The sequence below is a fragment of the Stenella coeruleoalba genome (genome assembly GCF_951394435.1).
Source record: "Stenella coeruleoalba genome assembly, chromosome: X".
NCBI lineage: Eukaryota > Metazoa > Chordata > Mammalia > Artiodactyla > Delphinidae > Stenella > Stenella coeruleoalba.
Genome location: NC_137152.1, coordinates 119,095,513 through 119,109,589, shown reverse-complemented (window position 1 = coordinate 119,109,589; position 14,077 = coordinate 119,095,513). Strand labels below are relative to the sequence as shown.

The 14,077-nt window shown below is 45.9% G+C and overlaps 1 protein-coding gene across 5 annotated transcripts in view; it reads right to left on the bottom strand.

Annotated features, from left to right (window-relative positions):
* Positions 1-14,077, bottom strand: part of AFF2 (ALF transcription elongation factor 2) — a 492,108-nt gene that overhangs the window by 20,672 nt on the left and 457,359 nt on the right. For all 5 annotated transcript variants that reach the window (XM_079909775.1, XM_079909777.1, XM_079909776.1 and 2 more), the window contains 4 exons: positions 11,583-11,799; positions 6,778-7,067; positions 6,148-6,211; positions 2,921-3,057 (listed from right to left, as the gene is read on the bottom strand). In XM_079909775.1, the coding sequence (XP_079765901.1) occupies positions 2,921-3,057; positions 6,148-6,211; positions 6,778-7,067; positions 11,583-11,799 (708 nt within the window). The remainder of the gene's footprint in view (positions 1-2,920; positions 3,058-6,147; positions 6,212-6,777; positions 7,068-11,582; positions 11,800-14,077) is intronic.

The following is a 14,077-nucleotide window of genomic DNA, read 5'->3' as shown; positions in this document are numbered from 1 at the left end:
TTAAGCAGAAAGGCTTCTTATGATGTCATAAATCTGTCTTTGATGGCTGGATCACTGAAATGTCAAGTCATTGTGATGCCCCTCTTGTCTTCACAAGTATATGTCTATTGCAGATTCCCAAGGCTCAGAGCAACCATAATTACTTGAATGAAAAAAATGGGGTGCTCTTTCTGCAGCCAGCATACCGTCAGGGAGAGAGTAATACAGATCTCTTCAACATAAAATTACGCTACTAAAAACCATGTTCCTATTACAGTTACCCTCTAATTGCAGCCACTGTTGAAGTGGCTTGATAGTGGAGTTCCAGTGGCTTACATGGGCCAGAAGACTTAGTTGCTTCAGCCCATTTTATTCCCAATTGAAATTTCTCTCCAAAAAAAAAAAAAAAATACACACACACATATACTAGAAAATGTAAAGTTCTACATATATAGAGGACATACAAAGTAGTGCAGGTAGAACTGGTTAAATCTGGGAGAAAAAAGACCTGATGACTTCTGAGTAAGGCAGGTGGACTGTAGCAATGTCCCTGTCCTGGCTGTGATCTTGGACTAGAGCTACGCTAGATGGGGGGAAACGGGGGGTGGGGGAGAGGTACACAGGAACTTTCTGTATCATTTCTTATAACTGCATGTGGATATCCAGTTATCTCAAAATAAAGTTTCAAAATACTGACTTAAAAGTGAATGGCTATAAATTCTCCATTGACTTTCACCAGGTTCCACTGAAAATATACTCCTATGGGGAGTAAACTATCACATCATGTAAAAAAACAACTGTGCTTAGACAAAAAGAAAAAAGAATTGTAAATAATAAAGGAAAAAGAAGTGTTTTCTAATGGAAATAAATATCACTCAGCGATTCACATGGCATTTCTACCAAAAATGAAATTTGATGTTTCGCTTTTCTATTTAGAGAGCATGTGTTTTCCTAAAAGAAAACAAGAAAAAATATATAGAGAGTGAAAACACCCATAATTTCACCCCCAATTACAGATATGACCTTATTTCCCTTCCAGGTTGGTCCACGTGCAGAAACGTGCCTTTCGTGGTTAGAAATGCAATGTGTCTATAATTCTGTGGCTTGCCTTTACTTTAACATCATACTATAAACATTGTCGTGCAGCTACACAGTCTCCATCATTGTTGCACTCCAATGGCTGCAAATCATTCTGTTGAGTGCACTGCGATGTAATTAATTACCCTTCTCCTGTTGATGATTTGTTTTGCTTCTAATTGGGTGCTATAATATAGGCCAAACTGAACACTGTACCGATAACTCGTTCTCCTCTTACAAGTCTTTTCTTCAGTATAGAAAATTCAAATTTCTGGAAGTCGAATTACTGGCTCAAAAGATACGAATGCTCACTTGTATAGGTTTTCCTACACAATGCCAAACTGCCCTCAATTTACAACGATCAATTTCCATTCCCATCAACAGCATGGAGGAGGCCCAGTTCACCATTATTTTGCGTATGTGCTAACACTAGGTATTAACATTTTTACATTTTCCTGTCAATTGAAAAAGTGCCTTGTTTTAATTTGCATTTGGGGATGAAGAGAAGGCATGGCTTTTCTGCAGGTTTGTTCGTTAAAGTTTCCCCTCCATTTTGAATCCTTATCGTTTCTGCCAGGATTTTCATCTTGTGCATCTTTGAAAACTGCAGGCAGCCTCGTATAGACACTGAGAAATCAATTTCCCCTTGAAAGCTACAAATGGCGGCGGTGGCTTTCACAGGGCATAAAGTAAGTCTGAGAGATACTTTCTATACTTCTCAGAGCAGCGAAAAGCCAAAGATGGCTGCCTGGCCTGTCAAGGTAAGGCTGGAACTTTCCTCACAATCTCCCTACTTTGGTGGCTTTAACTAGGTCTTCTGATTCTATGTAACCGTAGTTTTTTTTTTCTTCTTCTTCTTTATAATGGCTCCCATTCTTCTGATCTTTTCAAATGCTTTCCTGGGAAAATATGCATGCTAAATCTGTCCGATGTCTGTCTGAAGGTTTAGGTACAAGGGTCCTCAGGTTTGTAACAGTTTATTGCAGATGCAGGAACAGAATAAAAAGCAGGCCTGGCATTATCGATGAATGAAGCCAGAGGTGGCTGGGATACAGGGACCTATCAGGTGAAGAACTGCTCACTCAATCAAAAGCCATGATGTAGTCCATCCTGCTATTCAGAGGTAGAGGAAATTCTTGTACAAATACCTGCAGATTACCGGAAAGCACTAGAATGGATATCATTTCTTCTCTTTCCCCTTCTTACAAGAATTTTTTGATTACCCACCAACTCCACTGCACCAAGAGCAACAGGCCAGAAAATTTCATTCCAAATGCAAATGAAACCAATAATCTGTGCCGTTAATACACCCTCCCCTATTATCAACCTCATCTCTCCCCTCCCCCTGCTACCACCTTGACTGCCCCTCAAATTCCAGATGCATGGAACGTCTACTCCACGGCTGCGGCCTCCAGAGCTGCCTTTGTGTTGGAACAGTGCCCCTCCATTTGTAATAACTGAGGCAGAAATTTTTAGAAAACATGGTTTATAACAGAAATCCCAATAGCACCGCTTTTCGTGAATTATAGAACTGCGCTTTGAAAAGACGAGTGTCCACGCCAAACAGTGAAATGATGATACTTTACTCGCATCCACTACCTTTCCATTTTAATTTTATGAATATTGCAAATTGTAACGCTCACGTTATAACCTCCGAAGGGAATAATTGACACAAGCAGTGTCCATCAGTTATAAATTTTCCATGACGTGAATCAAATGGCCAGAACGAATTATGATGACTGCTAAGAAGGAGATGCCTTGGATGAGTCATTATTATGTGGAAGTGATAGTTTTCAAACACAGCAAGCAGCTTCTAATTATGACTGGAAAGAGCGAAGGAAAAAGGCAGCAGAAAGGCACGAACCTGAGAAGCTCCACGGTCTCAGAGTACATGGTGTACGGAGACTTGGCTTCCAGAGGGTCGCGCTCCATCGCGTTGCCACATTCGGTGAAGGACAGGGCTGCATCGGCATAATTCACGGCTTTGCCAAATTTCTCAAACTGAAACAGGAAGAAGACTTGTCAACACGACGGTCCCTCTTCTCTCCTTCATCTAAAGCAGTGGTGTTCAACCCGGGGCAACGTTACACCCCTCCCCCAGGGAACATTTGGCAATGTCTGGAGACCTTTTCGGTTGTCACCACTAGGGATGAGGGGCGTCTAGTGGACAGAGGCCGGAGATGCTGCAACATCCCTCAATGCACAGGACAGCGCCCACAGTGGAGAACTGCCCAGCCCAACAGTGCCAAGGGTGACCTATGGAGGGGAGCAATTAGGAATTTGTCTAGACAAGGATGTAACTGATTTCAGGTCCTATTGCCATGACATGGAGGCTGGTTGAGAAGAGAAAACTGCAGCCACGGTATCATGTCTTTGTGGTATTCCTGTTGTTGTTACCTTTTTGGTGGGCCAGGATCCAAATCACTGCCTCGACGAGTTTCTCTTGACTACATTTACTAGACCGGTCAACATAACGTCCTCTAGACAGAGCTTGCAATGAAACCCTGCTTTTTGCAAGCCTCCTGGACAGCTAACCCGTTTAGTCTTTGCTTGGAACTCTAGATGAGCACATCATCCCCATCCCCAGGAGAAGAGTAACAAATGGATGCTATCGCCGTGAAAAATGGGAAGTTGCAGTGTGACTGTTGACGATAATCACATCACTTTCACTGTAAATGATGGTCTGACATAGTGTGTCAAAAAGCCCCCAGGGCTTCCCTGGTGGCGCAGTGGTTGAGAGTCCGCCTGCCGATGCAGGGGACACGGGTTCGTGCCCCGGTCCGGGAAGATCCCACATGCCGCGGAGCGGCTGGGCCCGTGAGCCATGGCCGCTGGGCCTGCGCGTCCGGAGCCTGTGCTCCGCAACGGGAGAGGCCACAGCAGTGAGAGGCCCGCATACCTCAAAAAAAAAAAAAAAAGCCCCCAAATATAGCACTACTAAATATTTTAGTTTAGTAAAATTTTATTGCAAAAGGTTTTAGCCCTGATAATGGTCACGATTAAATTGACTTAGACATACTGATTTCTTTTTTATGTGTAATGAATATTATATATGACACTTTTATAGTGAGTATTTTCTAACAGTATTTAACATTTTCAATTTTTGATAGCTGGATGGAAGAATTCCACTAATACAGAATTTCATGTGAAAGAACCAATAGAATGCAGATTGAGCTATTCTAATTTTCTTGTATACCTTTTATCAAAATATTTTCTATGCAACTGTGAAGGTTTCAATTCTCAAAACGGCAGAGTAGCTGTCTCTAGCAAAGGATTAAGTACATCTATAAAATGATGAGTTACAGGTCCTGCAGAATCGCTTGCTGTAAATGACTCTTTTTGCAATAAAGATTCTCCAGCTTTTATGTACTGCAGGAATTCTGTGGTTTCCTTTCTGAAAGCTGTTGTGGAAAAATATCGGTTTCAGCCCAATTCAAAGCGATTTTATGAAAACCTCCTTCTTCTCTTGCCTTACAAGATAATTTCTTTAGGTCATCTGACTCTGATTGGTTCTCCCCTGTGGAAATTAAGCTTTGCATCCTGATTTTTGAAACTGACTTTTCATTTGCAAGCCCATAGCTGGAAGGCTCCTTAAAGATCACCTGGCCCAAATCTCTCTTTTTCCAAAAGGAATAACTGAAGTCCAGAGAGAAGACTACATGGGCCACAGGGCCAATTAGGGGCTTGAACTCCAAAGGAGTGTCTAGCTCTGGTGTAGACGTAAGCCAAGCAAAGACATCTTCCTCTAAATGAGTATTTCTCAACCTTTTCTTTTTTTATCATTCCTCCCCACCCCCACCCCCCACCGAGGGAGATTTTTTAGATTTTTTTTTTCACACACCCCATGGAAATTTTAATACTAAAGACATACCGATTATCTCCTTATGTACCGCGGCCCTTTGGAGGGCGGTGGATGGTGGCCACGCGCAAGTCACGGCGCAGAGACCGTCGTGGTCCTCCATTACAGCCCTCCCAGTGGCAAACAGCACAGGGCAGCTAAGTCCTGGCTGGACACAACGTGATGATGGAGGGTGTGATTTTTTTTTAACCCAATGGAGTTGAACTGACACCTCTAATTATGCTGGGCTTTAGTCAAAGGTGAGGACCCTGAATTGAGGGCAGTGGTTCTCAACCTTGGCTGCACTTGGGAATCACCCGGGGGAAGCTTAGACACCCATGCCTGGGTCCCAGTGTCGGAAATTCTGATTCCATTTCTCTGGGGTGCGGCTTGGGCATCAGGGCTAGTTTAAAGCTCCCCAAGTGATTGTACCACACGATTGAGACCCCCTGTTAGGTGGCTCAGTCAATCAGACGACTCCCCATGCTCTCACATCCCTTGGAGGCAGCGAGGCCAAGTGCTGGGGGAAATCTAGAGAACAGAACTTCCTTCTGTGTGCGGGGACCTAGGCTGGCTGTGGGCCTCACTCTGGAAACATGTCATCAAATGCAGCAAGGAGCTGAGATTTTTCTACAGACCTGAGTTTCCCAGAGCCAATGACTGAGGCCACTTAACTGGCGCTCAGCAGCCCTCTCCCTGCCCACACCCAGTTCGGGTTTACTGGAACCCATGGGAGCTCCCACCTTCCCCAGGGCAGTTTCAAAGGTCATTTCAAAATCACTTGAAAGACAGTACAAGTGGGGCTTCCCTGGTGGCGCAGTGGTTGAGAGTCCGCCTGCCGATGCAGGGGACACGGGTTCGTGCCCCGGTCCGGGAAGATCCCACATGCCGTGGAGCGGCTGGGCCCGTGAGCCATGGCCGCTGAGCCTGCGCGTCCGGAGCCTGTGCTCCGCAGCGGGAGAGGCCACAGCGGTGAGAGGCCCGCGTACCGCAAAAAAAAAAAAAAAAAAAAGACAGTACAAGCCATTAAGCTTCTGAAGTTGGAGCAAGGGGAAGAAGAGTGGGAAAACCAAGAACGGCAACGTGGCGCCAAGGCCTTGGGGAATCCCAGTGCTAAGGAACTAACCAGCTCCAATCGCTCTGTGTCACAGCAGCAATGAAGAGGTTTGACTCGTTTGTAAAGTGCCGTCTTTGTCTTCCTTCAAAGCCTAATACCTGCATGGGAGGACAGCAACGGGAGAAAGGAAACCTACCAGGGCATCAGCTTTGTGTTTCAGCTTCTTCGCCTCTTGCATGTAATAATCAGCGTTGTGAACCCTAAACAAACAAAACGAGCACGTTCAGAAAGCAGTGTTTCATCTTTTCATTAAAAGACCGAATAGTCACAATTTGGGGGGGCTATAAATCCATCCCTATACAATGCCTTGAACAGGGCCGATGAATGCCTGTCGTGCATATAATAACCGAGCTTGAAATAGTCCAGTGAATGAAATCGGAAGTGCATAATGGCCCATTAGGATAAATACCCGCATCCTCCAACCCCAACCCTTCCAGCTGCCCAAACAGACCCAAGAGAACCTGGCTATAATTCTCTCCGCTGGCACACAGTTCTATCTGAGGACACGGGTAAGCAAGGAGGACCAAGCAGGCTGGGGTTCGGCACCTGCCTTTGGAAACAGTAACAGAGCTCCACGACTAAAATGGGCCAGCGACGTTTCTCGATGGGGATAGAGGTGTGTGTGAGGAGGGGAGAAATCTACTTTCAAGGCTATGGGAGCTGCACTGCTGCCTCTGAGGCCTTATTTTCGGGTGACACATGCACGGTGCTCGAAAAGCCATGCGGCCCCCACCCCCGTTCACCAGAGAATCTGGGGACAACATACGAGTCATCAAAAGTGAGCTTGGGTCTCCGGACATTGGTAGTGCTGCTGGAAAGAACGGGCAGGGCGGCCCAGGATGTCATCTCCAGGTGATTGCTGTCCATGAGGCCAGTAGTGATGGTGGAGGTGATGGTGGAAATGGTAGTGGTGGTGGTGGTGGTAGTGGCAGTGGCCGTGGCAGTGGCCGTGACAGTGGCGGTGACAGTGGCAGTAGCAGTGACAGTGGCAGTGGCAATAGCAGTGTTGGTGACAGTGACGGTGGCAGAGGCTGCCTTTTTTGGAGTGTCTCCCTCCTGGGAAAAAGGAGGACAAAGAATTTCCATTAGGTCCAGATTCTTAGAGCATCTTTTCATAAACGCTTTGCATGTCAAACACACTAGGAAACAAGACGAGAGAGAAGAAAACAATGCACACAGCTGGAGGATACACAGGTGACTCCGCTATATGTCATGAACTCCGGGAATCACCAGCTTTTGTTCTATGACGACACCAGACACCAAGCTAGTCACGTGCTGTGACTACATAGCTCCATCATCCCAGTGACACAGTCACTGGCGAAGGTCTAAATCCAGTTGGGGATGTGGCGGGGAGGGGACGAATGGGAAAGGGAGGGAAGGATAGCGAGAGGGAGAGAGAGGAGAGAGAGAGAGAGAGATTATCACCCTGACGTGTCTATTTTTGATAAGGGAACCGGCCGCGGCTGGGGCTGCCTTTCCGTTCACGCGAGGCCTCGAGTGCTTTCCTGCTAGCGATGCCACAGGAGCGCCTCTTCATTTCCAGGCCTTGGGGGAGAGAAAACTCATCTGTACCAGGTCAAAAATCAAAGGAGTCAGAGACTTCTGAGTTCCACCCTGAACTGTCATTGCCATAGAAAGAATGGGATCCAGATGAATGAAGTAGGTGGGAAGATCTGTAACGATGTGACGCTCCGTGTCACGAGACCACCTGCCGTGTTCTCACCGCTGACTCTGCCCTCGTGCCCCCCTCTGGCAACTGCGGGACGATCCTGGCTGTTCTATCTCTGACCGCACTTGCCGTGGTGCCACCTGCTCCTTCTCCTCGTCTGAGCTGGGATCCCTCCAAGGCTGGCACCCCCCAACGTTCATTCCTCAGCTCTTCTCTCTTGACCTCGACAGGATTTGCCAGTCTTGTGTGCACTGGCACAGATCTGACAATAAGCAGGTATAACTCCCCGAGGGAAACCTCCACCTGTAACCCTCTCTCTGATGCTACTGCAGTGATCGCTTCTGGAGAGTTCCACCAAGATGGCCCATCAGCACCTCAACTTGCTCTGAAACCAAACTGACATCCAAACCAGTCCCCTTGCTCTGTGAATGGCAGGACGGTCCCCCCTGTCACCAAGGCCGGTAAGGGCATGGTGGTCATCCCGGGGCTAGGGGCATCAGAAGCCGTGCCCTCCCCGCCTTGCCTTCCATCTGAGCTTCTCTGCTTGAACCAGTTGTAGATATTGAAGTTCTGGAAATGATTTCATTTCAAAACGGGATCATGCTCCTGAAACTCTTTTTGAAAACCACTGCTCTACTCCATCCCTTATTTCTCCTTCTCCATCACCCCGTCCAATCCACTACAAAGTCCTGTTCACTCCATCCCCCCAGTGTCTCACAACCTGTCCCTTCCTCCTCTGAAGCCTCAAAGTGCAGGCTCTCGTGGCTTCAGCCAGAGTCGATCACACAGCCTCCTGGCCGAACGCCCGACCTCTGAGCTAGCTTTTCCAATCACCCTCCATCTGCCGCCTGCCAGCCGGAGCTCCCTGCATTTCACTGCCTTGCGGCTGAGTGCAAAGCCCAGGCTGAGCTCCTCTGCTGGTGTGTAAGGCCCTTCCTGACCTGGCTTCACCCTTCCCGACTCCCTCCGATGAACCTGCCACCAAAATGAACTCATCAGGCTTTCTCCACTTTCCTGCTTTGGGTCCTTCGCAGTCTTAGGGTTGAGAAAGCCTCCTCTTTGTTACTTTTTTCACCTTGCGATAATGTACTGTCTTTTTTCAGCGCTTAAACTGAGGGAAAATACACAAGACACCCACATTTACCACCTCAACCATTTTTAAACGCCCAGTGCGCTCGTGTTAAGCACATTTACATCATCGTGCAACCGACCTCCAGGGCTCTTCGAACTTGCAAAGCTGAAACTCTGTGCCCATTAGACCATAACTCTCCATCCCCTTACTACCCCCAGCCCCTGGCAATCACCCTTCTAGTTTCTGTCTTTGCAAATCTGACTCCTCGAGGTACCACGTGTAAGTGGAATCATACACTCTTTGTCTGTTTGGGCCTGGCCGATCTCATTTAGCACAATGTCCTCAAGGTTCACCCAAGTTGTAGCACGTGGCAGAATTTCCTTCCTTTTGAAGACTGGATAATATTCCACTGTGTGTAGAGACCACACTCCTGTTTAATCATTTCCCCTCATTACTAAACCCTACTTAACACTCTCAGCTCAACCCAGCTCAACAAATGCCTTCCCAGGAAAACTGCCTCATGTATATGGCCAGAAGTGCTTTAAACCTTTTTGGTCCCTTTAGAGATGGGAAGGGTGTGTCTCAAGCCCTCCCTTAAGACACCAATCAGCAGCTATTTCGTATCCCAGTTTATCGAGCACATGTCTCATTGCTCACCTTAGACTGGGAGCCCTTTAGGCGCTGGGGCCGTCTCTGATTTATTACATTCCCACCCCAGCCCCGTCCCGCTACCCCACCGCCCAGTGCACTCAGTGATTTGCTGAACACAGGCCTGCCTGCCTTAATCAAAAGGGTCACTTTAGAGCAAAAAGTCAAATGTGAACATTTCTTATATCCATGAAAGTCTTATCTTTTCCACTTCATCCTGGACCTTCCGATTATCAAAACTTCTTACCATCAAGAGCTCATTGCGATAACTGTGCTGAGAGACTGCACATCTAAAAATGGTTACGGTGGATACGTAGGAAAGCATTTAAAGTTCATCACGGATTCTATTCAACCCAAACACATAAAAAACTCAGACGCTTCTGAACTCGAACTCCTAAGCCAGCTCCACGCTTCTACCGCCAAAGCCAGATGACCCAGACCAAACAGCTGAGTCGGCCCCAGAGAGAGCCACGTGTCTCTACGGCCAAGATAGGTGACGAGAACCCTGAAACACCACGTCCACCACGCACACGGAGGTGATGTCGGTCCTGGCACATCTGACTGGAAACAGCTGCGTTCAGCCATGATCATGTGTCATATAAACACGTCCTCTGTTGACCCTCACTCATCCATTGAGTCAATAAACAGGACTTCGTGCGTACATGGGACAGAGAAGACTCTGAGAGCAGAAAATGGAAAACGTTTTTGGACCTGGAAGAACCTGTATAGATCATCTAGTCAAATTTACTCATTTCATGGACCCAAAGAGGTTTCATAATTTGCCCAAGGTCACAGAACAGATTTGTTGCCGTGTTAGCACTATGTGTCAAGCAAGTCTCTTAACTTCCACAAAGTCTCTCAGATTTCAAGCCATTAATAGAAAAAACTAATGGCCAAAGAAGACGCAACAGGTACTCAATCCATCATGGGGACCCCGGTGATTTCCTTAAGAAAAAAATGCCCTTGCAGGATCCTCTTATTATCACTGTCATAATGACATCTCTATTAAGCATCTAATTATTTGTGACCATGTACTAGGCGCTATATGAAGAGAGCTGCCAAGATATGGCGCATGCCCTCCAAAAGCTTGCGGTAGGAGAAAGCCTCCGTTGGAGTTTATAACATTAATTACATTCAGTATGAAAAATAGGATTGATAGTGTAATTACTGTTTAGAATAGACAATTTCATTCCTAACATTATAAGTCAGCATCTTTAAACGTGAATGCAAATGTAATGTGGGCACACACACATACAAATTTCATTTGGAAAATGACAACTTTGTCATAGAGCAATTTCTTTATGTCACCAATAAAATTTACCTAGATATGTATGTCATCTAGTCATCTCAGATGACGGAGGGCTTTAAATTGTGGTCCTTAAAGCTCAGAGGCCTCGTGGCTTTTCACGAAGTGTTAAATGGGCGCTTTGGGTTCAGGGGCCACCAGGTTGGCGCTAGACATTTGAAGACTCATTGATTTTCATGCATTTGCTTTTTATACTACACTTAAAGGAGATCAGATGCACATGGGTGCCGTATCTCCACATACGTGCATTTACCCAAAAAGGCAGGTACATTTGCCATTAACATTCACTAGCGACACTATCGCTCATGGTTTTCACGGTTCAGGTACCTATACCTGGGGCAAGATAAAAAGACATTGTGTGTAGATGAGAAAAGTGAAACAACTTCGCAGTTATTTATGCTAATCGAGCAGCAGTGCAGAAAATCGAAAGGACGGGATAATCCTTGAGTTTGGCTTAGAGAACCACAATTGTGTGATCTTAGCAACAGATTCACCTTTGAAACTCCATCCTTTTGAGTCACTATTTTAAAACACAATTCACACCTGCTAAGCTGGGTGGTGGAAAGATGTAACTTGGAGTCCCGGCCCCAGTTCCATGACCTTGGGCAATTCCGTCCATTTGTTCTGTCCCTTTCGGTAAATGATCAGTGCCTCCCATGTGCCAGATGCTGTGGACAGTATTGTGGAAGTGTCCCCCGCCCCCAAGATCTGAAGGGATTGGACCAAAGGACGTCCAAGCCCTGAATGCCTGCATAATAATCTGTTTGGAGAAGTAAGACTGGAATGAAAAATTCATCTTGAGTTCAGTTAGATAAGCTGGGTCAACTTGTTTCCACCTGACACTGATAAGATTTCTTCTAAGATACTTACATTTACAGGTATCCCTTTGAAAGTAGCACAGAATTTGCCTTCACTCCTCTTAGGTTTGGTCGAGGTGATCTGTCCAATCATAGGGATGGTCTTGTCTTGACTGAAGGGACCGCTATTGCCGCTGATATTCCTGCGGCGCGGAGGATCCTCTGGCAGTGGGGAAAGTGGAGGGGGAAACAGCTTTTCTTCTTTTCTTCTGTTTGCTCTCCTGGATGAATTATTTCTGTGTAAACAAAAAGTATGGGGTGTCAGAAAATTTTGTCTCTCTTTATTCTGAGCTGTCCCATGATGCTGATACTTTCAGCTAAAGTAATATGTTGGCTGATGGACCTTCACTTGTGGTGAAGAGTATACATAAAAACATAGAGACATAGATATCTACAGAGAGGGAGCCCTCCCTATAGACTGAGTTATAGATAAATGCAACCATATGTATCTAAGAATAAACACGGGTCTTTGAAACAGAACTCCATGATACATGGAAATGTCTAATGGAATGTTGCCCCAGTGTGATATTTGTAACCTTTTAAGATTACCGTTAAGTAGATTTTTATGGAAAATCCAATGCAGACTTGAATCCCATCATTTTTTAGGCTGGTTCCTACTTATTCTGCCCTACGACTTAACTGCATGGTCACACAACAAACAGTACAATAAACAATTAGTGGAAGGATACTTTCCTAAGAAATACTATGCTTATACATTACACAGAAATAAATAACGCACTAAATACTTTTGGGTTACATTGCAAATTGTATGTTCCAACTGTTCTACCCAAGGCATAATGAGCCCCTGACCTTAAGCTGTTATACTGAAGTACTGATGTACTCTGGTTTACAAAAGTCCATTTGAAAAATATTTTGTCATCTTTCCATAAGACATCTACAGTCCTAGAAGCGCTCCTGTGCTTTCAAACTGATTTATCTGCCCATTAAGTGGGCATCATCAAATAGACTGAGACTTCAAATAAAACAGAACTAAAACCTTATGCTAGCTGCTTAACATGGTAATTGGGCCATGGATTTTTATTTTAGTTACTGTCTTAGACTAATCAATGAAGATTACTTGAATTTTCATCTTTTCTTAGACAACTAATATTGTACTGTGCAGCCATTTACTTTTCATGATTATTGACTACAATTTTCAACAGCAAATTAAGTCAACAAGAATTTATGTTTTCCTCTTGGTCAATTTCAGTCAGTGTCTAGAAATATAGATTTACAATATCTCAAAGCAACAAATCAAAGATGAACAAGCACTCAAGTGGTTTGATTTCCTGAAATGGTAGCAGTCAACGCAGTCCCGTCGTTCCACTTCTGCCGCCCAAATTTGCCATTTGTAACAATATTTGTCATCTTCTGTTTCATAAATGCGGCCCTATGTCAATTTTTGTCAGGCAGCCGGATTTTCAGAAAATTCACTGTTTCTGCCATTACCTTAATGGATTTAAATTAATTACAGGGGCTTCCCTGGTGGTGCAGTGGTTGAGAATCTGCCTGCTAATGCAGGGGACACGGGTTCGAGCCCTGATCTGGGAGGAACCCGCATGCCGCGGAGTAACTGGGCCCGTGAGCCACAACTACTGAGCCTGCGCGTCTGAAGCCTGTGCTCCGCAACAAGAGAGGCCGCGATAGCGAGAGGCGCGCGCACCGCGATGAAGAGTGGCCCCGCTCGCCACAACTAGAGAAAGCCCCCGCACAGAAACGAAGACCCAACATGGCCAAAAATAAAATTAATTAATTAATTTTCAAAAAGACAAAAGAAAAAAAATTAATTACAAAATATTTGCCAATGGATTTTTAAAATTGCTTGGGCATGAAGAGTCGTTTTGAGATAGTGGTGATGCCTGATGAAAATAAGGAGTAGGATGCACGCCCACGAGGAGGCTCCACCAGCATCAGCCCACGCTGAGTGTAATCACTACAGAGGAATCGGACTTTGGGGAATTTACATAGAAAGGAGTCAAGCATTGCTGTGGCATCTACGGGAGTGACTGGGTTCCTTACCTATGACCACTCCTGCACTACCTGAGCTGCCGGAGAAGAGGGTGGGCTGCGAGGGGAAGAGCTGTTCCCTAGAGGCAGTCCATTTGCCATTGGCAACTATCGTTGTGCTAGGCCTCCGCATCTGCCATTGTACACGGTACATCGTTCCCAGTACAGTACATTCAGTGCAATGGGCACAGTCATCTGGCCCCCTTTCCGTCTGTATGATAGCGACCTGGAACCATGTGGCCTTTAACGGCTTCCTGGGTGAAGACACCCAGGGAGCATTTTCTAGAGACCACTCTGTCACCATTTTGGCTTCTTACTATAAGGGCACCGCTTGTATAGGCTCTGGCTCTTGTATAGGAGGACAGCAAGCAAGAGTCCCCCATTTAATGCCTCAGAGGCCCTTCTGATGGTTCAAGCCCCAAAGAAGGGGCAGGGAACTCATCAGGGCCCTTCTGGTGGACGATGGGAAACTCCAGCTGTCATAGGCTGGTGTGGCATCCTTTGCTA